The 25,499-nt window shown below is 37.7% G+C and overlaps 1 protein-coding gene across 1 annotated transcript in view; it reads left to right on the top strand.

Moving 5' to 3' along the window:
- The window catches only part of LOC114068538, a 126,587-nt gene that overhangs the window by 65,283 nt on the left and 35,805 nt on the right, over positions 1-25,499 (top strand). The window contains exons 3-4 of the mRNA XM_027904744.1: positions 6,284-6,427; positions 10,008-10,142. Of these exons, the coding sequence (XP_027760545.1) occupies positions 6,284-6,427; positions 10,008-10,142 (279 nt within the window). The remainder of the gene's footprint in view (positions 1-6,283; positions 6,428-10,007; positions 10,143-25,499) is intronic.

Below are 25,499 nucleotides of genomic sequence, written 5' to 3'. Positions count from 1 at the left end.
CAAACTGAATGCAAATGAATGGCATCAGGAACTGACTACTGCTTGAAGCAGGTGTTTGGGATACAAGAAGTGCAGTTCACTTCCTCCACCTCACAAGGTGGAAATGGTAGAATAGATAAATGATAAGCTGGCATCTGCTCTGAAGCAGCTGAAGGTGGGATAACCCAAGAGGATAATTCATGTGCTGAAATAGGAGCAGATGTCAATTAAGACAGCCTGTCTGGCCATTCAGGTGCCAGTTCTGTACCATGTGTCACCAGTACAGTCTTGTCAAACAGCCTGTTTGTGAAATTTGGTGTTGCTCAGCATCATTATTGGTTTCAAGGTGGAGAAGCTGTAGGCATTATGAATCAGGAAAATGTAATCATTGGAGCAACCCCAAATTACACTTTGGTGTTAAAACCAACTAGGTGCTGTTTTAAGTTGGGTTTAGTTGGGTTGGTTTTGTGGCATTTTTTGGTGTTTGTTTTTTTGTTTTGTTTTTTTTTTTTTTTAATGAGAAGTACAATACAAAACTATTTGCTTTTACTAGAAACAAAACAAAGCTGCAAGAGTTTTCATATTAGGCTTTCTGGGCTACTGCACTTTAAAACTTCTGCAGTAGTGTGCAACCCTTTCCAAAACCTTTTTGCCCCATACCTTTTCTTCAGATAAATTCCTCTTTTTTCCCCTTCCAATTTCTCTCTCTTGTCTTGGGTGAAGCACCATGCTGATACAGCTCATGGCTTTCAGTCCTAAGAACTAGCTCAGGTTTCTTCATCTGCTAAATATTTCCATAAATTAGTGTTTGGAAGACCTTATTGATACAAGGGCTCCTGTCCTGTCCTGCCTAGCTCAGAACAATACTCCTAGAACTGATGCAGGAACTCTTGAAAAAGAGACAGGACTTCAGGTATTTGTTTTCTTTTATACAATGAACATTATCACTATGCAAGATCAACGAGTTGATTGCAAATTAAAAGCCAAATTTATGATTTCACTATCTGAAAGATCAAAACCTATTATAATAGGTAATGTAGCCTATTTCTGAGCTGCTTTGACTTTGCCTTTGAAAAATCAGATAGTCAAATATATTAAATAAGGTAACGGTTGTGTTACATTATTTTTTCATGGTACCACCTCTTTGAGTTCCTTTTTCTCCCATGTTGTGTGCATCTTAATCATAAAAAACCCAAGCATGTATCCTTATTGTTCTGTATCTTGAAGTTAGTGTTTCCACAGTATTTTTCTATATTGTACTGTATTCATCATTCAAAAATGTAAACAGACACATAAAATTATAGAAATGCACAGTTGAGCTTAGTGAAAGGAAGCGAAGGCAGGTGTGTAAAGGGAAGTTAGGAAAATCCAGAAATAACCTTAAGTGCAAAAATTATTTTAATTTGCCCTAGAGCATCAAACACTTAAAAGGTATCATCACATTCATACAGGTATGGTTTGTGTCACTTCTGAAAACCTGTCTGAAGAAATCAGTAGCTCAAGGCAGCATGCCCTCAGGCAGGAAAGCATGAAGGAGAAAGTAACTGAACAGGAAGTAAAAACAGCTCCATACACAGATGTATGTAAGAAGGGTAAATTTAATAGGTCTGGGGGGAAAGGATTCATTTTGAAAATGGTCTTTCCTTTAGAACTGATTAACACATAACTTTATATTAGTATTTCTGTAGCTTTTCTTTTGGAAAACTGCCAGGGTCCTGATAGCCCATCTTAGGTGAACTTTTTGGGGATCAGAAGGTTCCAGATTTCTCTGAATTTTATGTGATGTCCCTGAAGAGCTTTCATTTTCCCAGCAACCTAGCTGTGTGCTTGGCTTTGCCTGCTGACTTGAGAGATTGAAGAGACTTTCTTGATAATTTCAGAAATATAGCAATACAATTCTTAGAAGCGGAAAGGTTGTTGACTGCTGAGTTTTACTTACCTGCTTTCCAGGATGAAGGTGCCACAAATTAGTTGTCCATCTAACAGTTCTGTAAGTATTTCAGCAACATTAGAGTGAGATATGAAGGAAAATTCCCTTTGAAATATTTAATCTTCAATACAGAAGGCACACATAAATCTATTTTGAGAATAAAAGCGTCCTTTGTATTCTAACTACTTTTTTTTTTTTTTTTTTTTAAGGATTTTGTACAGGGAATCAATCTGGCTTCCTCCTCCAGTCCCTGTAGGCAAAGCCCCCAGTGGCTGAGAGACCTTTTACACAGAAGTTCTTTTGAGAACAGAGGAGCCCCATCAGTGCAGCAAGAGCAGAATATGATATTTGGTCTCTGAAATTGTTCCACATAATCATTATTTGCCAATCTAGGCTGTACATCAGAGAGAATTTTTATCTGAGCAGATTTAATAGAGAGGAGGTTTAAATAGCGTTGATATTTTTTATTCGGAGCTTACTGATCTATCACTCAAAGTTGTACAATACATTAATTATCAGAACAATTGGACCTATTGAAGGTTAAGAAGTGAAAGCCACAAATTATCAGATAAATTTAGAGTTGTGTAATTTTCTCATAGCCCTTCACGTGGGAAGCCTTTCTGCTTCCGGTATAGGATGAGGTCTGGCAGTGTGACCCTTGAGCGTTCTATATGGACTTGTTCAATGCTGCCGCATTCTTTCAGTTTAAATTTAGATTTGCTGGCAGCTGTTATGCCTATTGCAATCAGCTTCATGAGCAAAACATTGGAACAAATATGCCTTTTATCACAGATGTTTTTGCTGAATAAGATTAGTGAAGAACACTTGAAAACTGAAAAACAGGGTGCAGAAGCCTTTGGTGCAAAAGGCACAAACATTCGAATGACTGGAATGTACTTTTTTCTCCATGTAAGAAAAGAGCAATTAAGTATTTGAGTGGTTGAGCAAGTCTTGCACTCTGTTTTATCTCTAATTTGTTATTGATGGTAATGAAATTTCAGCTATGCAAGTGAATACAGAATAGGTATACATATGAATGTGTACACATAACAAAATCCTTAAGCTTGCCATTCTGAAATAGACTGTGGTTGCTGTAGGACGTAGCAACCTACAATTAAGTTTTATGTCTGGCTGATTGCTAAACGTGTTTTAGTAAATCTTAAATGGTTAAGATAGTTCTTTTATACAGTAGCTATCTGAAGCACAATAACTGCTTGTGTAACTGTTTTAAGGAATTGTATATAATTTAATTTTATATTTCCCACTGACAATTATGTTACTGGGGGGTTTTCTTTGTTTGGTTTGGTCTTTTTTTTGTAATCTAGCCTGAGTAGACAATGTTGCTCCACCTTGAAACATTTGTTTATTGAAAGATTCTCCAGGCTCACTTTCTACTACTGCTCATCCGTCTCATAGAACGGAGAAAATGGTCTCAAATTGCACCATGGGAGTTTTAGATTGGATATTAGGAAAAATTTCTTCATCAAAAGGGTCATCAAGCAGTAGAAGAGGCTGCCCAGGGAAGTGGTGAAGTTGCCATCCCTGGAGGTGTTTAAGATGTGGCACTGAGGGACTTGGTTTAGTGGTGGATTTGGCAGTGCTGAATTTGGCAGTCCATTAACGGTGGGACTTGATCTTAAAGGTTGGACAGTCATCTTAATGGTCTTTTCCAAACTGAATGATTCTGTGATTCTAATGTAGCATTAATAAAGTATTAATTAATAAAAAGTATTTCTGCACTGCTCTATGCTTCTCAGGTTCTTCAAAAGGTAACAGCATTCCTATATGTTGCTGAATGGATATGGCTCCAACAAAGAAAGGAGACCTTGAGAATATATGGAAAGGAGTGTTCTCCCTGTAAACCTTTTAGGGGAAAAAAACAATGAATAAAGCAGGCCATGATTCTTAGATAATTTAGAGTGAGATTTTTTCCTTCTGAAGGGCAAGACACAAAAGCTTCCAAAGATGCCCTGACCTACTGCCTCTGCAGTTGCTATGGGCAGGAAACACTAATACTCAGATCTTCTGAACACTTTGATAGTGTCCAACCTAGTTACTGGGGCTGAACACTGGGGAGCTGTGTCCCTCATGAATGGATTAGGCAGAATTTATTCACTGGTCTGATGTCCTACTGTGCAGGCTGTATATTTTTGAATGTAAGTAGCATCATGTTTTTGCTGTTTAGCAGGAATTTCAGGCAACCTTTGAAATACGTAGCCAATCAGCATTTGTTCCAAATGGTGCTTTTGTGCCAAATTTCCAATTAGTGAATGGCATTTGTTAACTAGGCCCATTTGGCTTTATCTTCAAGGATAATAAAACCCCATCTTTTTCCTCATCCCCTTAATAGACACAATATAGAGTCTTACTCAACTAAAAAAAAAAAAAAAAGGCCGAACTGAATGGAGAATGCTAGGAGATTTATAGTTTGAGGAAACTGCTTAGGACTTGTATTTTTAAGAAATTACTGTGGTTTGAGTTCTGTTGCATTAAAATAAGAAATTTCTAAAAATAAGGGGATTTGGCTCATACAGATTTTTGGAAGAATATTAGTGAATGCTGGGTGTATTGTAAATATTTGTCAAGATAAAAGTAAAGTGTGCTTCCCTATGCATGGAGCTATATTTTTTATTGTAATGCAATATCGTGTGTACTGTTACATGCATTTGAAGTGTCTTGGAAATATTTTGAATTCTGTCTTAAAAGTCTTCATGAATTTTCATCTTTATATTTTCTGTGGAAAGTGCTAAACTAGAGACACCTCTCCAGTATCCCCCCCAAATACTCTTTTGTTGTGGAACAGAAAGTGGACTGTTTGCATGTGAGGAAGTTGCTTCTATATCTTATTGAACTCAAAAATCCAAACTTCTAATGTAACCTTCAATGTTTGTCACCTGGCAAGTACTATTTTTTACTAGCTCACAGAAATCAAATACACTTTACTCATTTCTCTGTGTGCTTGTTGCTTCAGAATTGTTTACTACTGATAAGTAAGAAAGCACATTCTTACAGCTCCTTTTTTGTTTAACTGTGGTGAGAAATGAAACATTCATATTAGATTTTCACAGACTTCATACATTCATTGTTGGTGGAATTTCATGTTTGGTCCTTGTTGAGTCATTTGATATTTAATTTTCTGTGCTTTTAAACAATCCCTACTAAAATAATTCTAGCCCCTCTGAAGGGAACATGCACCTGTTTGTAATACGGGACTCAGTGTCTGGTGATCTGGGGCCTTACTCTTAGTTACTGTGCTGAAGACAAGCAATTCCATCAGTAATAATATATGGCACTGTAATACTGGAGTGAACCTCCTGGATTCCATTTGTAAAGCTTTTTTTGTATAATAGTGAACAAATTGAAAGTGTCTTTCTGTCCCACTCACGGAACCCTTATAAGGAAACAAATCACCATGAAGATTTATCAGAGAAGAATAATAATATAACTCCCCTAGGTTTTGAGGAGTGTTGGTATGATGCTTTTAGGATTTTGGCAGGATGCAAACACATTTTTACTGTTTGTGTGCTCATGCTCGCTATGGAATTATCCTCTGTGCAAAGATAGGTATTGTTTGTGAAAGTAAGGAAGATGACAGAAATGAAATATCTTCAGGACAGAGACTAATCTGAGAAGCAGTAGTTGCCTGTGATGACAGGGAGGTCAGTGTTACTGTTTTTTTCTAGTGGATCTTAAGAAGTGATGTAAATAAGGAAAACAAGGCATAATGAAGCAGTGGACTGCCATGGAAAGATGCTTAAGGAGAGTCACTGGAAAGTACTTTGAGGAATAAGAGAAGCACTTTTGTCAGTTACACTTGAACAGCTTAAAGTTTTTGTAATACAGTGAAGCAGTTCAGATAAAAGGGGAAGACACATCCAAGTGAAAAAGTGACAAGTAAAGCCTTACCACCATGGGGGCGGGAGAAAGCTGCAAGATTTGACAAGTCTGGAATATAGTAAGGAATATAATATAGTACACATGATGACCCTCAATGTTCTGATTCTTATTGACAAGAAGCAATTAGCAGAGAGATGCTAAAACAGAAGTGGCTTAAGGAAGAGATGTTAAAGTTACTTTAGTTTTGATCTTGATTGTGCTTAACTTGAGCTGGCAGTGGGTCACCCAAGATGAAGTGTTACAAAGTCATTCAGATACACAGAAGTGGGGTGTGATCATTTGAGTATGAAGGACAGCTATGAATGTGTGTCATGGAGATTGAAGTGATAATAGAAGCTTTCTTAATGGCAAAAAGTTACTTAAGGACAGGAAAAGAACTGGTTATCTTTTTCCCTGTGGGCTGGAAGAGAATGGGAGAGCCTTCAAGTTATAAACAGCTTGAATGTTTCAAAGCTTCACATGTTTGATTTCTTTTAGACCCAACCAGAAAAAGAATCTGAATGGACAGATTCTATGTCATGGCTTATGAAGAAACTGGAACAGTTGAACTTAGATATTGAAGAAGCTCTGAGTGGCAGCTCTTCTCCCTCTAGTACTCCTTCTAAAAGGCACAAGCAACTGGTAAGAATGTGTGTGTGTCGTATATGTTCTTTAACGTCTAGCTGTAACGCTCCTCATGCCATAGTTTTAAGTTTTAGTTGTGTTTGTGAATAGGCTGAGGAGCTCAGCCTCAAGGGTGTTACTGTTTTCAGTCAATAATAATGAAATCTCTAATTTCATTAGGCAGCTCATGGCCAAATGATCAGAAATGTGATAGGGCAAAACTTCTAAAAAGGGTGAAATTTCTGTCAACATGGCTTAAAATCCATAAACATCTTTTTGTTTTGTTTTGTGGTTGTTTGTTTTTTTTTTTATGTGGGGTATTTGCATGTGATAGTTTTTTCAGAATACTGTTGAAGTCCCAGTGCTAACCTATTAATACTTACTATTTTTGTATTTATTTAAAGATATAACAGCAAGAGAGACACTGTATCTTCATTAAGAATTGAATTAGTATTTTTCTTTATTTTATCTGAATATTTGGTTTAGACCTTCATTCCTCTATTTAAGAATATTTTGTGATGACAGGTGTCATCAGTTGATGACAGTTTCTTAAGGTTTTATTTGGAGGGCAAATAGGACTAAGGATATTGTGATATTATTTTAGTAGTTTTTGAATAAGCAAGGGTTTTTATAGGAGGAAGTAACTGAAGGGTGAACAGCATGAGAAGTGGAAGTGTTTGTTCTCTGCTTCAGGCTATGATTAAAGTCAGTTCTTAAGATAGAGTTGTTTGGATTTGCAGCTCTGAATGTTAGTGTTGGCTTGAAATTCCTGAAAGGTGAGTTTCTCTGAATGTTTTTTCTGTCACTGCTGTTTCAATGCTGCTTCATTTTGTAAAAGCAAAGTCTGAAAGTAAGTGTCTGTGTGGATCATCACAATGTAAATGTTCATGTCTCTCAAGCTGGGATGTTCAAAATCTTGCATTTTGGTGTTGCACTTTACAATATGTGTTTTCATATTCTACAGAGTGGCCATGGCTGTCTCTCATTTCTTTCTTATTGTATGTGTCAACAAGTCACAACCAGCTCTATCCAACTGAATTAATTTCATAATTAATTTGCCTATTAATAGACCATGTTCTGTCTTCTTGCAGGAGAATGCTCAATGTCTTCCGTCAAAATACAGTAGCAGTGTAGTCTGCTTTTGTGCCTGAAAGTAAAATTTGCCTCAAAATGGGTGGACTTAGTCTTACTTATAGTCAAAGAAGAGAAATAGATCCTCATAAAACTCTCCATAAACTTACTGTGAGGAAACAGATATTGTAGATCTCAAAATGACAGTTGCGGTGGAAAAAATAAGAGTCTTGTATTCATATAAGTTGTATGAGTAATTTATCTTCTATCAGTTCTTGCTATTTGGTCCATATTTCTTGCTATAGCTTGTAATTTGTTCCACACGTATCAAATATTTTAGTCTTGTCACTTAAAATGAAATTGAATAGAAAAAAGGGCTATCTCAAACATATGTTTACTAGTAGCTAAGTAAATTTGGGTTCTGTAAAATGGCAAAACACTTATGGGTTCTTCATATGATTTTATCCTATTTTTATTATATAAACTGGGTACCGATGCAAGAAATTATGATTGAAATCTTTTTGGTGTTCAGAGATGTAAAGCCAAATTTGTAGACTCAAGATCTCCAAAGCAGGTGACTACTGTATAAATAGCAACATGGTTTGTTGGAGCTGCTGCTCTGAAAATTGGTCCCTTGAGGGTGTGGACAATTTTTAACAGATGACAGAGTTTTTATTTCTCATGACAAATGCTATATCTCAGAAATACATTTTGAAATTTAATCACTAGGTTGAGCCAGCTAGTTTTCTACTGAAGGATTTTTCATCTGTTTACAGAAGTAACTCTTTGATATTTTATTATTCTTTACATTATTCTGTTGTTATGGTACCTGTTATTAGTAATACTCATTTGAACAAAAATTTTACAGAAGAAGCCTTAATATTTTCTAATGAAACGTGACTGGATTAATAAATATTATGGGACTTATTGGGTGAGAGTGCGGAGTCTTGCAGTATTTTGGTGAACAAATTTAAGGTGTTTTCTAAAACATAATAACTTTTAGATTAATGTTAAGGGGTGGCCTGTCTTTACATCTTTGTAAACCACGAGCTACCACTGGTTAGTTTTTTGTTGGGAAATGGTATGGATCAGTAGCACTGGCTGGATTCCTCAGTATCTGGACCTTAAAAAAGATGTTAACAATAATCATCTGTAACCAAATAATTTTCTGAAGCATTCTCTCACTAGTGCAATAAATACATGATAAAAGTGCAAAACCCAGGACTGTCTCAATGTACTAACAGCAAAACTACTAGTTCTGGAAAAACACATTTAATAGTACTACTCTTCTAAAACCTGTACCTTTGCTATGAAAAAAAAAAAAATCTTAGCAATATAGAAGGAGGCCCTTTGTAAATGAAACATTAGAGATACATCACTCTTGCTGCACTTAGTGTGTTTCCCTGTTGTTTAATGTATCTGTTTCATTGCCACTTGATATGTTGTATTCAGTTTCAATACAGAAAAAGCAGATCTAGAGAATGAGAATAGTAATTTATTTTCAGTTTTAACCCTTTATCATTTATGGATAATGACAGAGAAGTCCTGTTTGATTATAATTACCCCATCTTATATTAGATATATGACTTTAATTGAACAAAATCTTTTCTTTAACTTACACATTCTCCTAATTTTTTGCAGTAGTATATTATCTCTAAACTTTTTTTGGGCCGCATACTGATTCTTCTGTTACCTTTTCAAAGCTTTCACATTTTACTTTCCTAAGAAATATACTAACTGGGAAGTAGGCAGTTGATGTTGAAGACCAGCAGCAAATTTGTCCGCTTATGAAGGGGTACATGTAGAAAATGGGCTGATTTGAATGATTGTACTCAACAGCTCTGGACTGCTCTGCAGTGAGCCCACCTGATTGTTCCTATTATGGATTCTGCTGGATTTCAGCATATATTGTTTCTTGCTCACCCACCCAGTTATTCCTTTTGGGCAAACCAGGATACATGGGGGAATGTTGTGCAGTTGGTCTCTTCCTCCCATTGCATTCAGTGTAAGGCCCAGAGTTAGGACATACATCTTTTAAAAAATGGTGTGGAAGTGGAGCAGACAAATGAGATCTCTCCAAGTTTGGGGTGATAAGGAAAAGTGGATTTGGAAACTTCAGAGTTTGCAATTTGAAAATGGGAATTTGCTGGGTCTCTGTTTAAGGTAGAAAAATAAACATGACATAAAAAGATAGTTTTAAATAATCTGTGTAAAACTATTTCTCTTCCTAGGAAGTGATTCCGTTCCCTGATGTTTAGGAAGGTGTACTACTGTTGATTAGTTCTCCGGTTACGTATACTAGCCATTAAGGAAAGGACTTCATATAATATCTGGAAGTCTAACTTAGCAAAATATAAAAATGATGCAGCAGGTGGTTTTAAGAAAAAAGATTGAGGCCAAATGCTTACCTTACATCAGAGAAAAAAAAGCTTTAAAAAGATAAAATTCCAACTTCTTATCTTAGAGTTTACATTAAAAACATTTATGACTTGCTTTTATTTATAGGGTTTTTAAAATTCTCTTACAGTGCCCTGTTCAAGTAGAGACAGGCTTTTATGGAGATCATCAAGAAAAGGGATCTTGGAAAAATAAAAGAGGAGACTACCAGGATCTAGACTGTTTACCTTACCCAGTGTCAACTGGAGCACGACCTAAAACTGATGTAAGTAGATACAGCATTATTTATAACATTTTCTGACTTTTAGGTTCAGTAACCTCAAAAGTTACTATTTTTCATTAAAAGTGTGCATTTCTTACAAGTAATTTATTCTGTAAATATTGCACTACACAGAGGAGTTTGGTTTGCAAAACAGGTACAGATAAAAGTTTAGTCAGATTCGAGTTAATGGGACACCAGGGCTGTGGGATTCATCTAATATGATTTTAGACCACTAATGGAAACTACTACATTTGAACTAATCACTTGGATCACCTTTGTAGTCAGTAGAAAGAAGAGTAATTCATCTCATTTGGAAGATGGATGTGATGGATTCCAGACATCAGAGCCACTACCACAGTTTTTTCTTCATTGCTTATTTTAGAAATAGTCTCTTTGGCTTTTTTAGTTTGGCTGTTGATTATGCCTAATTCATGGTGAATTCCACATCACATTGTCTACAAGCCTAAGTGTTCAGCTCTGGTAGTTTAGTTAAATCCAATTTTGAACCAATAATAGCAATATTTATTTGGGTGGTTTTTTTTTCAGAGGTAATGCTGTAGCCTGCAGTCAAAGTCTGTTAAAATCCATTAGAGTGTTTTCTCAAAAGGATTTGATTTACTTTCCCAACAGTAGCTAAATGTAGGCTACTTTAGGATCAGTGTCTTTGTTCCAAAATGAAGATGGTTTCCGCCTCTCAAGTTTTAAATGACTTGTGTGCTAGCAGTGTCCATGATCATCACACAACATAAAGAATGGCTGCACTGGACTGAACCAAAAGTACATATAGCCCTGTATCCTTTTTTGGCAGTGGTCAGCATTGGATATTCAAAAAAGAAGTGTAAGAACAGGGGAAGCAGATAGTAAGCCATCTCAGCTTTCTTTGAGGTATTTATCACGGAGGTGCATTGAAGCCAGACACCATCTTGCAGTTTTGTAATCAATAGGCCCTAACAGTCTTTTTTTACCTCTAGTTATGTCTTTTGTATTCATTTGTTCTTCTGATATTCAAAATGTCTTGTAGAAATTACTTCCAAAGTTCAGTTGTGGAGTATATGATACAAAACCCTTTTCTTAGGGCAAATTTGCTACTGAAGTATTGTTTTGGCTGTAATTCTTGTACCAGCAAAAACTGAATCTTAGGAATCCTGTAGGAAGTAGTGAATACCTGAGGCTGGTTTGTTTGGGGGTTTTGGGTTTTTTTCAGTGTGGGATTGCACGGATTATTGATTTATATTTTCTTGTTTATCTCACAATCATTCAACGTCATAAGGTCCTTTTGCAGCAATTGGCAGTCAGTTTTCATTCTTATTAACCTCTGTAATTTAATATCATCAGAAACCTCTGTCTCTTTTTATTCCTCCATTTTCCAGTTCATTTTTGAGTATACTGAACATATATCTGTGAGACTATCAGGTGAAACTATCAGGTAACATCCATCCAATGTAAAACAAAACAATTCAATTATTCCTAAACATTTTTTTTCATTTTTAGTTAGCAATGAAAATCCATTTTTATTTCTTGGCATTTTTTTCATTGTTCCTCCTTGTTGGTGTACTTTGAGTCTGATAGTTAACTTCACCAGAAGCTTTTTGAAATTGAAGTATATTCTATCAGTCAAATCACCCATATCTGCATGACTATTCAAAGAACTTGGCCTCCAAAAGCCCTAATTATTCTTCTCAATTAATCTGTGTTACTATCCTTGTGTTTATTCTGTTCTTAAGCATACTTTCTGGTAATTTTCTGCCATGGATAATGGTCCTACTAGAATCTCTTCCACAAACTGCTTCAGAAGCCGACATCACATATGCCACCATCCATTCCTCCAACCCCTAAGCCAATAGGTATTAGCAGGAGTTGTATATTAAGCCAATAGCTCAGCAGTTCTCTTTCTCCTAATCAGATGCTCATTTCAAGTTCTCTATGCAATTTTGATTAAAGCAAAATCTACTATATTAAAGGTATCTTTAGCACTGTCACATTCATCTACCGAAGAATGATATGCACGCCACCATAAAAATTCTTTATTTCATTATTCTGTATTTCATTAAATGATCCTACTCCTGCGTACTGAAATGGAAATTTGAAGGTGGGCTCCACTTCCTTACTAATTGAACATTATTGTATTCCCACTAGCTATTTCCTCTCCTTAGAAAATAAGTTTGCTATTTTCCATTTCTGAAAAAGCACAAATATTTGTTCTGATTTGTTGCTTGTTCTACTTGGACTAGATGGGAGAATTCATTAAAAAGAAACTTGCCAACTTTATTATTTTTTTTACCTCTGCTAAATGTTCAGGCATGTACTCGTATCATTGCTTAACTGCCTTCCCACTAGTACTATGTAAATATTTTTGAAGTGAAGTTGCAGTAATAGTGTTGTTTGTCTAGCAGTGTGTGGGAAGAAAGACAGAGAAAGTTTGGGGTTTTCTTTCTTTTTGAAGTCTACTTTTCCCTTTTGGTTGAAAATCGGGAAGTACTACTATGATTAAAAGCAGTTCCACGAATCATTGTCAGTACAGTCTATGTGTTGTATCAATCAGTTTTGTAATACCGTAGTAACAGCAGCGTAATGCAGAAAGTACTGCTGTTGCTTAGGGCAGCAGCTAGACTAGAAACCTGCTGGAGGCACAGAGTTTCATAAGAAATTAATGAGCTGGTTTTTAATTGGACAGTGCTTTAAATTAGGAGTAAATGTTGAAATTGAGTGTTTGCAAATGTCATTCAGGAGAATAGAACACTTTACTACCTTCAAAGTGCTGCTTTTGGTGCTCTTTTTCATGCAAATTCAAATATTGCTATGTCTTGCTCCAGGCATGCAGTCTACATAAGTCTGTTGTGTCTCTCCAATACCCAGATTTTCACTGCTTGTTCAATAAGATACAGACTTTCCCACACTTTTTAAAAAGGGTATGCTGAAGTTACTTTTAATATAGTAAAGGGAACGGGTCCAAATTATAAAGGTCTAATTCCTTTGACCTCACAACCAGGCTGCATCTGTTTAATTCCCATGGTCCAAGTGGTGTAATACCTAACTTAGGAGTAACATATCAATAAATCAGACCTGTTGCATTTTGATGATCCAACTTCTCTTCTAATTTTTTGTAAGTCAGATGGTCACAAAGAACGTGTACATCTCCACTGCCCAGGAGCTCATATACCCAGACATTTAAAGAACAAAATACTCTAAAAATTATTGAGACTAGCAAATACAGCAGAGAAGACCAGTGTTAAAAATAGCAGGGATGCTACTATTCAGGGATAATATGCAGCATATTAGAGAATTAGGCAGGACACAGTTGTTCAGTTCTGAATATAAGGCAGTGATGTTAGCTGCACACTTCCATGGATACCAACTAGGCTGACAGTTTAAAAGATACAATGAAGGGTTCTTTGTCAAACTTATCACAGTAAGTATTCTGTTTATATGCTTTTAAAGATGTCTTGCACTTTTCACAGTATTTTGATAGAATAATAAAGTAATGGTTTAGGGCAATGATGTGTCATGTCATGTCTCCTTCCTTCCCCCCCAGAAGTTGCTTCACTGGAACTTTTTTTGAGAGGTACTAAAGGAAATATGTACCTAAGGTGACAGGAAAGCCAGGTGCCTGAGAGACAAACTGCAGATTTTCACCTGACAATTGCTGGCATTTGTAAGTCAATGTCTACATCATAGAGATTCCATTAATGGAGAGAAAAAAAGGACTTTTACAGCAAGATACAACTCACCTTGAAGTAGTCACCTGAATGTAGGTCCCTAATCAAAGCACTTCGTTCCCCCAAAGTGCTTGTGTTGCTTGGTCAAGTATTTGATGAAGTGACTGTCCAAGACATCAGTACTTAGAGCCGGATAAGCTAAATCCCTCACATGGTATATAAATTACAATCTGGCATTTGGTGAGCAGTACCTGGCTCTCCATGCTCTGAGCAGAGAAAACTTTGATGGTCTAAGTTATGAATCTAATACCAGTTGGTGTAAGAGAACCATCAGTAAACACCCTCTAGCTCTTGCAGGTAACACAGTATTATCTGCAGTATGCGCTCTGTGAATTAGCAAGATACAAAACTTCATATATTGGTAGCAAGGTGGGCTTTTTCCACTATCTGTGGTAAGTCTGCTTTTTTTCTTTTTTTTAAAATATAATCGATGAGCACAGTTTTGATTCCTTATTATTTAGTTTGACAAATAGCTTAAGCTCATTAAACCAGTAGGGCTAGAATTAATTCTTTTACAGGTATGAGGCATTTTTTAACATGGTTTCTCAGTCTGATTCACTGCTCAGCCACATGAATATGTAGACTAGTGCAAGAGAGTGTCAATGGCTGGAGATGAGGCAGGTCAAACTGCTTCTTTCAGTGTTAATGCCAGTTTCTGCTAGCTTAAACTGTTTATGAACTATAGTTTGTGTGTGCTAAGCCGCTTGATTCAGAAAATGTGAAGCAAAGTACTACTTTGTAATCCACATGACTGAAAAATGTTTGCGATTCCTTTAAGAAGTTGAGTGGTTTTTTTCTGAGAAATGCTAGTTGATGCTATAGTGTTTCAGAGTTAAGGTCAGAGGTTCCAGTGACATCTGATTTTTTCTGACATTTTAAAACCAAAAAGGCAGCAATCTATGGCTATAATAGTCATTATCTCTGTGTAGGCAGTGTGATGCTTGCCTGACCCTCTGACATTGTTGGAAGCAGAGAAATTAAAAAATAAAAACAGCTGAAGGAAAATCAGAATCATTGTGTTTCTCATGCACTACTTGTTCAATATTGCTGCCTATGTAGTAGCAGGGTTCAGAGATTATTCTGCTAGTGAGTGTGTGTCACAAGCCTTTTATCAGATGGTTGCCAACACCCAGGGCAGAAGAAGGTTATAACGTGGCAACTCATAACAATTTTCGCTCACTCTCTTTGGGATTTGGAGGATCTGAAGCTGTTTACAAACCTTAGGCTGATCCTTCATTTTTCCATGAAATGTGTAAGCAGTCTTCATTTTACATCCAAGATTAGAAAGTACATATAACCTGGTTCTGAAATAAGTTTCACATTCTATCACTACTCAATGCAGTCAAATTTATCAGTTCATGGTAAAATTTACAGCAGCAGTGACATCCATTTTCTAGTAGGGTGTGTTTCCCAAGTGAAGATTAGGCACATCATACTTTACTCTGACCTTGCCCCCCATTGACAAAGTTGTTAGCAAAGCCCCAAGAAGACTTGTGCAATCTCTGGCCAAAGATTTCTTACCTCAGGGAGCTCTCTGCCCGTTCTGAAATGTGGGCCACTTTGTAAGACCCACAAAGTGCAGAGATGCAAAGAAGTGCAAAGATGAAGTAAGAAGCCTAGAACTGAATGACAAAAACATGGCATTGAATGCTCCATTTTCTCAAAGAGATGTAGTGTTTGAAGACACAGTTATTTGGCTCTGTTGGAGCTGGAGATATCTGTTTACGCTTTGACTAAATGCACTTGTAAAAGCAGTGCAGCTCAAGCAGAAGAGATACAGAAATCTTTGCTGAAATCAGGTCCTTAATGACTTTCTCAAAGTCTCAAAAGCAGCTGATTGGTTGCAACAGGGTCAAGAGCAGAACCTGTACACGATCTCTGTTTTTGCTACCGGACCATCCTTCCTCATAAGGAGTGTTAACTCCAATTATTCCTGTTCTTGCAGACACAAATTTCAAACTCTGTCATTTAGTCATATGAATTGCTTTTCTGTTTATCCTTAATGTTGCTATTAATTATGTCAAAAAATTAGCTCACCAGTACAGGTGCAGGTAGCCTGAAACATTGTCTTTGTGTAATTTTTCTTTTTCCATTCAGTACCTAATCTGACCAGTATTCCACTGGGACAGAGACATGCTGAAATAGTCAGGTAAAGTGACACACTCCACTTCCAGCTGTACCCCTTTATAGTGGACTTCCTTGCCTCAGAACAGGACGCCTGCCTTCCCATTCTTTCCCTGCTCTGCCCATACAATGAGGATATTACCCTTCTTTCTCAGGAGTTCTCTCTAGACTTGCAGTAATTTCTGAGCTGATCAAAAGCACCTGGAAGACAGAATCTTCCCTGCTTTAAGATTAACTAGGTTTTTGGTAGTAGATGAATTTATTGCCCAGGAAAAGCCTGTACTAACTCTAATGAAAAACACTAATAGGGAGTGAAAGGCAGACGCCTCCCTTCCTTCCTGAGAGCTATATATTCTGATATCTATAACTGATACTGCAGACTTTCTCATCCTCTTTGTTTCCAGAGCATTCAACAGCACTCTGACCAAAGTCTGCTCCCAGCAAGGGCTGGTTGGAAGGACCCAGAATAGCACCTTCTCTTTTCCCTTTTGTCTTTATTCCCTCCTCCCATCAGTCGTCTCCTTCACCAGGCAACACCGTGCTTACACATTACGCTGAAATCATGATGCCGCCATGAGTTCAGAGAACAGAGAAAGGGGAAACTCAGTATAAGTTTTAGCTTTGCTCAATATAAATATTTTGAACATTAATAGGTAAACGTTCAAAAAATTTTCAAAGGAAAACTAGCAGATTAAATTCCCATCTAATATATCTTCTAAACTGTCCTGAATTCCAAATCTAAATTCTCGGTCCGCTCATCTCTGCCCAGTGAAACCTCAATAGAAACAGGATCAAGCTTTGTGAATCAAGATGTAAATATACAAAACCAGCAAACACTATATCCATCTCACTGATCAGATTATCTGAGTAGCATTTGCAGTTTTGATGCCAAAGAGTGACTGTCTCAGGTGTTCAGTTCTGATGGTGGCAGAAGGACACCATGAATTAAAAAGGGTAGGTGAATATTATACAGTTATTGTGTTTATCAGAACTGGCTAATAACAAACTCTTCCATTATGCATTCTTACTGGGTTTTATTCTAAAATTACCATAAAAAAAGACATTACAGGGCCAGTTGGTAGGCCACTGCCTTTTCATTTTAGAAATGCCACCTTGAGCTGTGGGTCCCTTTTAACAATGCTTAGAAATATTAAACTGGGACTTGGCATTGCAGTGCTTATATGTCATGGTAAGAAATGTTATCATGTTATGATGATTTTTTTTTTTTTGAGGGAGAGCAGCTTTGTTACCTGTTATTTTCTTACAACTTCTCCTTGGAATTTCACTAGTGTATCTATTGATTAGAATTAAAATTGGTAGCCTTGTTTGAATTTACTTTCTTTTGTTTGTCTTGCTACTACAAGAACAGACCAGAGAAGCAGAAGTCATCCCAAACACACACAGCCCAAAAAGTTGGGTTTTTTTCCAAATGCACACTTAGAAATCCACTTATTTATTGTGATTTACCATATACCTTTTAAATTTGCTCAAAGTATTTTAGTGAGGAGACTCCAACATCTTGCACCATAGTTATACTGCATACAGATGGCTGGATAGTGTTTTATTTCTTGGTGGTAGTAATGCTGAACTCCAAATGGACTGAAAAGCTCCTGCCTTCTTGATTGATGAGACTTTTGAGATGTTAGTGTCAGTTCCAAGGAAATGAAATATTTTAGATCATCCTTATTCATTTAGGAGTTAATTGTGGCATGTTTCAGAACTGACCAAAACATATTTATTTAATAATTTGTTTGGTGAATGTGAGAAAGGAAAGAGCTTTCTTATTCATAAAAGGACTTTGAGAAATAATTAAACAATATTTAAGTAATCTCAGACAGATGTAGACAAGATAATTTGTACACCTTTTTTTACATACAATGTAAAGTAAAATTGAAGTTTCCAACTCATTTTTGCAGTAAAGTTCATTTGATGTAGTTGAAAAGGCATATGAAATCTGTGTTGGAAGGAGACTAGAACTGGTTATTTTTATTGCTCAGCATTACATGGCTATTTATGTAGTTCAAATTGATAATGTCTGTTTATGTTGTAAGAAAAGCTTTGAATGAGCAAGCAACCACAGGAGCAGTTGGGAAATAGAGGTGACCCACCTCTGCAAGGGCAGGTCCGCCAGGGACAGCAATTGCAGCAGAGCAGCTGGGCTTGGTGGTGATTTTGCCAAAACCCCATGAGCAGAGACTGCCAGCAAAATATACTGAGTGAGTGCTTTTCTGAGCCAGCCCAATCCCTTCCGCATAATAACTGTCCCAAGCTCACACAGTGAGATTTGCCATCTAGGTCCAGCTGTAATGACGAAAGAGTTGATGTCTGGCATTGATTAATTAGCACAAACATACCACATTTATCCTATGTGCGCTACTTGACTTTTATAGACATATTTATCATATGTAAATTGAAATATTCAGTATTCTAGAATGACAGTTGTTATGTTAATTTTCAGATCTTCTAACTGAATTCTTTTGCAGAAACTATAACGCAAGACAGCAGTACTTGTCTGTGCTGTATTTCTTATAGCACTGACTGTTTGCAGGAACACAGTCGCATTTCATAATAGTGCAGTCTTGCTAATCATAGACACTAAAATTGCTGACTTACATTTTAGTGTTAGCACACAGCCTCAGAAATGCATTGCTTTTCAAGGGCAGACTGAAATGGCCTGGCTCTTTGTCAGTAGATGTGGGATTCAAGTTGTCAAAATAAGACTCTCTATAAATGCGTAGCAAGACGTGATCGGGAACCATACCAGTAAATTATACCATGCCTATGCAAATATAGAGAACCTTACTTGTATGCAGTTAACTCTGTACTCACTGAAGTGCAGAAGGGAAACAATTTCTCTCTCTTCTCTTCTCTTTGCTGATGCTTCTGGATGCAACACCATTTATTTAACTGGGTGACAGTACAATTTTCTACTCTGTTTTGTAGCTGCCACAGAAAAGAGCAGGTGATAAAGTATACCAGCACCCATGGGTAAGAATGGCAGGCATGTGTGGATTGAACCCTACCAGGCTGTTTTATTTTTGTTTGTGGGATTGGTTGAGCAGTTTTCTTCAGGAGAGTATGTCCAATCAGACCTTATCTGTCTACCTGCCTGTCAGGGTTTGCATTGTCTTTTTTGTCTAGCCCTGTGATATATTTGTTACAACAGCATGAAAAAAAAAGAGCAAATATGTTCTACTTATCAAAGTAATTTCTCTTTCAGGGTAGCTATTACTCATTTTATTTATCTTGGCCTCTGTTTTGGGACTTCTGCATTTTTTATTCAGGCAGCGTTTTGCCAGTTACTTCACATGTTGATCAGACAGCGCATGATTGAGATGGAGCCTTTGACTTTACAATTGTTGTTCACAGCATGAGCAAAGCAGAGAGATTCAAATATTACCAGAGATGTATAGTTAAAAATGTGTCCTGCCCAGGCTGACGAAGTGCTTCTGTGGCGTTTTGGAGCTTGGGTAGAGTCGGACCTCTAGTCCCACTTAAGCAATGGTGCAAAGGTCTCTCATAATACCAGCCTCCAGCTCTTTGTACTCTGGAGAGCTTGTAGGCTGCTCCTGCCTGTTTCCCACGCTGAAGAAGAAGGGACTTCCATCTGTAACACACCAGAAACAGAGGCTGTCAAAATGCACAGGGAGAGCATTTTTAATGCAAATTAATGGAGCAAATCGTGCATCCCATCTCTGTAACAGAGATAATCCCTCTCAAGGTACAATTTTCTCTTGTGCTTCTGCTGGGAGGAGGCAGCTTTGCCCAACTGCCACCCCTTTGTCCTGGGATGTTCAGTATCTCACAATACTGAAATGTGGTTATGCAGCCCTTTGTGTAAGTGATGTGCACTTGTAGAAGGGAAGTACAGCTTCAGAAAAATTATTTGCTGAAGTTTTGTATCTTACTACCACTCATATGGCCTTTTTTTGTAAATTCCCAGAACTGGACACAGAATGATAAAGTAGTGATCTTAAAATGAATTGCTAGATGAGGCCTGCTGATAATGCACTGTAGGAGAAAGGTCACACATTATTTGAAGCAGCCGAGTGTCATAATTATGACCTTCTTTAAATTGGTATTACATGTTTTAAAATTTACCATGACTAATCATTTGCTACAAAACCAAAGTGCTCAGAAAATAAAAGTGCCTGAAACTTCTTTATTGCAAAATATCCTAATGCAAAATTTCAGATGAACCACTGAATTAGAGCTTGAGATCACTGTGGGTCCACCAGCATGCTGCAAATAGAACTGAACATTTCCAGAGGGACTTGGTGTCTTAAACCTTAAGCTAACAAATAGGAATTGCATCTAGAGCTGTGAATCTGGACTGAAACAGAGTTAGCACAGCCTCAGAGAGGAACTGGAGCAACCTAAAGTCTGAGAGACCTCAAGAGAATTTTTAACCTATTCCTCTTTACCAAATTGGAATCATCTATACCTATACCTGATGAAAGTTTGTCCAACTTCTTTTTTAAGACCTCCACTGACAGACTACAGAGCCTGTTAAGATGATTTGTTTTAGTACCCCACTTATGATTAGAAAGTTTCTTGCTGTGAAATGTCTTCTTGTGTTCATCATCAGTATACAGAATAAGTTATATTCTGGTTCTTTGCTTTCTGCCTTCCTTCTGCAGGTCATTCTGGTTCATCTAGCTATTTCGTGTAGGTCCTGGTTTCCAGACTCCTTGTTCCATCTAGTGTCTCAACCCACACACTAAATATTAATTTGAGCATGTTCAGAGCTAGTTACATGTCTCATAGCTTCATCTGGAAAAAATATGAAAAAGAGTTTTAGCAGCTGAGGCCATTGCAGAATCTGGGCTCTTTGTAATGCCCATGGACTGGTGAGTTGCACAAACACTGAAGTGAATGGTGGTATGCTTTCTTCCCTGTTCACTTCCATTTTCTCTGCAATCATGGTTACAAAAGTTGAAATTCTATTAATGGTATTAATTCCTGCATGTCTTTAGTCTTAGAATATCTTAAGAAATGTGTTGCATTTTATTTGTGTAAATTGACCAAAATGGTTGTGCCTACACTGCAAAGGATCTCTGTACAGATAAATAAAAAATCCATCAAAACACTATTCCTGTCAGACTGGTTCCCAGGAGATCTGCAGCCTGATTCAGGTAAAAAGGGAATCCTATTCTCTTTTAACTTCCTGGGCTGAATGCCTCCTCACTGCCTTCGCTAACTCCAGCATAGCAGGAAGCTCTCTTGATGGAAGGTACCGGAGAGCATGGACAGAGGAGGGTGGGATGAGGTCAGCATGACAGAGATGATGCAAGGACCAGGGCGGCAGGAAGGCTGGCAGGACCTCAGCAGGTGGCACTCTTCCCTCTGCATCAGCGTGGGGAGGAAGCTGCTCTCAGCAGCACATAGCATCACTCTGCTGACACACCATCTGAGAAAGCAGGGCAAAATCCAAAGCCTTGACCTTTACATTGCTGTTTTGTTGGTTGGGGTTTTTTTGTTTGCTTGATTTTGTTTTGGTTTGTTTTGTTTTTTTTTAATGGAGTTGTCCTTGATTCATGTATAAAAATAGTTTACTAAAGGTTCTCAAAATTTCAGCTCAGATAATCTGTCTAATGAGATGTCTGTCTGTAGCCATGGCTCTGTAAATCATTCTTTGCTCCTTGCTCAGGCAGTGCAATCCTAACACAACTGTTCTTTAATGTCAGACATCACTGTCTTTCTAGACTAGTGGTGATTTTGGCCTGTACAGTTGGAACATTTTGAGATGCAAATCCTCGTGTTCTTACAAACTATTTTCTGTGTTGAGTTCGGTCAGTCAATCTTTTGTTTGCTGAGTGAATTTAGTGACAGCTTAGACAACTAACATAAACTCAAAGCATAACACTGTATGATTGTACCCCATCTTTTTAATGAACCTTTTTAATCAGGAAACTAGTTTGGGTTTTTAAGGGCATCCTGTTCACCCCAGCCCTAGCCTTTGTGGCAATATGTGGCAAAAAGAAAAATAAGTTTTGGCAATAAATATTTATAATTATTTTTAATCCCCAAGCTGTACCAAAACCTCAAGGATTTTTTGCCTTTCTTTGAGTGTTGTTCTCTGAAGGCATATCTGGAGCTTCACCAAGTACTTGCCTTTTAGTCCTTGTTTCATAGCAGGAGTTCAACCCAGGGTCAGGATTGTCTATTTCTGGGTTGACAGAACTTTGCATAGTTGTTGACTTTGCTTAACTGAGGAGCCTCCTTTTGTTGTAGTCTCTTCAGGAGTTTTTGGATATTAGGTAGCTCTGAGTCAATTTATTGACATTTCTCTCCACAGGGTATTTTTTTATTAATGTCTATCAGAAGAGCAACCCTTTCTGCTGACCACTAGGTTTTTTATATACACCTCTCTCAGAATGTTCCTTAGGACGTTTAGCTTGAATATACTTGTCATGCCCTACTGGGTGGCCTGTTCTTTTGTACTTAGACTGATTTTGGTGCTGAACTGTCCAGCTGTGTATGCCTCTGTGATGTGGAGTTCCAGCTGCTGTGAACTGATTGAAATCTCATAAGCAAAATAGCTTGTCCGTCTTGCAAAATCAGAATGCTTTTCTATTCCCCAAAGTCGTCTTTGAGGACTGGCATGTGTGTCACAAACTTACTGTCCAGCAGCTTCCTGTAATACCATTCACGGAGGATGTGGCAAAGCAGAATGTGGTGGGTTTTGTTCATTGTCTCACACAAAGTAGATTTGGACAGTGAGGTTTTTTTCTGTTGTAGCTCCTTTGGAAGTGTGTGGCCAAGTTGCCAACTCAGTCACTGCATATGAGACAAGACTGATCTTTAGTGGGGAGTTTTCCAAGGTGGTTGCAGAAAAACTAACTCCCTTCTCCAGAGTGGCTAAGGTAGTGGTATCCCAGGAGTTTACATCCCTAGTTTAGGTGGGCTTCTAGGGGAGTGCTCTCAGAGGAAGTACTTCTGTTTTATTCACAGCAGGTGTAAACCTGATATGGTCTTATTTAGAATTATCCATTATATCAATTAAATATCCATAATTCCCAGATCATTTGATATACAGCCCACAGTGGTTGAAGTTCAAGAATAATTTTGTTTACCGTATCTGAGATTCATAAGATTCAATGATAAAGATGACTTCCATGTCCTAATGCATGATCTCATACTGAACTAAAAACCCACAGTAAGGACTAGAGGAGGTCCAGATTCACCTGGTAACAAATTCCTCTGGACCAGTCTTGATATCACACCACACTGATCATATGTGCGTGTGCATGGTAGACATGCTCATATCAAACAAGCCTGTGGTAGATTCATCCCCTGCTTGCAATGTCACAGGTACTTCATTTCCTTCCAGTAAGAATTAGATTTATGTAAGTACACAGAAGAACCATTACTACTGAGTTTGTTTCACCTAGCAATACTAACAATTGGACACTGAGTTTATTTGGTTAGTTGGCTGGCATCAACTATGAGTATGGCTTTTATTGAACTTTTTCTCCCCTTAAGACATGTAATATTCTAAGATACTAAAAATTACATTAAAAAGGTCTTCCCGAGCTCTTAAATGAATTACTGGTATCAGACATTCTTCAGCTCTGAAGACATCAAGGTCATTATGTGGGAAGAAAAATTATGTACCATATGGCACATCTAAAATATTCAGTAATTTGAAGAGAGTGTTTGCTGAAAACAAAGTTTACAACAAACCAAGCTGTAAATTTTCTGTAGCTTTGAAAAATCTCCATGAAAGAAATAAGAGGACAAAACACTGAAATGTATACGCTGTCCTGCTTCGTGAATGTAGATTTATCAGTGACTGATTATACTCTTTTCCTTGTACAAAAACATTCATAGGACCTTTTCAACTATGAACTCTAATGATGATTAGCATCTTAGTGTGGGGACCTGAAAGCATTCTGGAGACATGACTGAGTTCGTACCCAGCATTTCCTGATAAGCATTTCTGTAATAATGCATTTCATCTGCTTCTGGAATGTTTGCATTCCCTGCTTTCTGTGTCAGGAGAAAGATGGCCACAAGCAAGAGGTGAATTCTAGTATTTTAGTTTTCAGACTCAAGGAGGATGCTTCGTGGTCTTCACTATCTTCATTTTGCAGCTGGAAGGCACAACATCAGAATGCAAATGATGGCCCAGCATCCTCCATGAGGTCTCTCACAGTACTGAAAGGGTCTACCAAATCTTCTGATCTTCAGTCCTGTACCATCAGTCACAAGACTGTCTTCCCTGATGCACAGAACTCTTGTATACTCCCTCAGCACTTGCTTTACCTCTTCTTACGTAGCCTAGAATATTAAAAATACAATTACTTGCAATACTATTTGCTCCTTCAAACTTACTACAGTAAGGCACATCTTGAACCTTGATGTCTTAGGCATTCAAGGTACTGGGATAGATGTCCCAGTAAAATGTGTAGTTGTGCTTTTTAATGTACTTTTTATTGTACATCCCAATTACATAGTTGACAGTCAGTAGCCTCCCAGTTTATACCCTGCTGTGTCTGCAAAGGCTGCATTTGCAAAGCAAGAACTCTGGCAATTAATAAGATACCTCACATGGCTGAGGCTCCTAAGGGTAACAGTTTCCCCCGGTTTAACTAACAAGTATATGTGGTAGGCATTTCAACACAGCAGATCCTGGGGCATCCTGATTTCCAGCATGTATCGTTTGGCAGTTCTCATGCAGTTGGATCAACAGGTAATCTGCTGGAGTGGCCTGTTCTTTCTCTTTTTGTTTTTTGTTTGGTTGTTTTTTGTTGTGTGGTGTGGGTTTTTTTGTTAGTTTGGGGGGTTTTTGGGAGGTGGGGGAGTTGTTTGTTTGTTAGTTTTGTTATTTTCATTCTCCAGAGTGCGAGCCTAAATAATGCTGCTGGGACCCAGACATTTAGTTGCACAGATCTGCCATCTGCTTTGCATGCTATACCATTGCTCCTTGTTACACACTTATTTAGGGAATATTTATTCTGTGAATGACTAGCTGTTTGCTCTTAATATGCTTCCATCTGCATATAAAATTGTTAAACCACTCCCCTTAGGCATATGAAAGTTTCCCTTTAAGGTGGCTATAGCTATGCAATTAGATTTGTCATATCATCAGAATGTTCAGCTCCCACATCCACTGCAGGATGCACGTGTGGAAGATGGGCTGGGAAAAACAACTTACGCAACTCCTCAGGTGTGAAAAAGGTTGAATTATAGAGGGACACCCAGTGGAGATAGAACCTGTGTAGGAATTTTGGAGGTTTTAGAGGTAAAAATATGGTGAAAATAATGGCCAAAGACATATCTAGTATAAATAAGGGCAGTGCATTGCTAGGAATGATGAAATAGCCCTGTTGGGTGGTGTGTGTCCACATACCTGGCAGATTTGCCTTCACTGAAACTCCCAGTAGGCTTTGAGGGTAGCTATGTGAGGAAAAGACTCCTCACAAGCCTTTGTTTTGGGAGGATCCAGACCAAGACTGAGTTGCAGTTAAGGGTGGGAAAAAGAGGTTCTCATTATTTCTGAATTACTTGGAGTTGT

Source organism: Empidonax traillii, unplaced genomic scaffold, assembly GCF_003031625.1.
Source record: "Empidonax traillii isolate 1590-97213 ecotype Southwest subspecies unplaced genomic scaffold, ASM303162v1 scaffold1082:size189471, whole genome shotgun sequence".
Taxonomy (NCBI): domain Eukaryota; kingdom Metazoa; phylum Chordata; class Aves; order Passeriformes; family Tyrannidae; genus Empidonax; species Empidonax traillii.
This window is presented reverse-complemented; position numbering and strand designations above follow the sequence as displayed.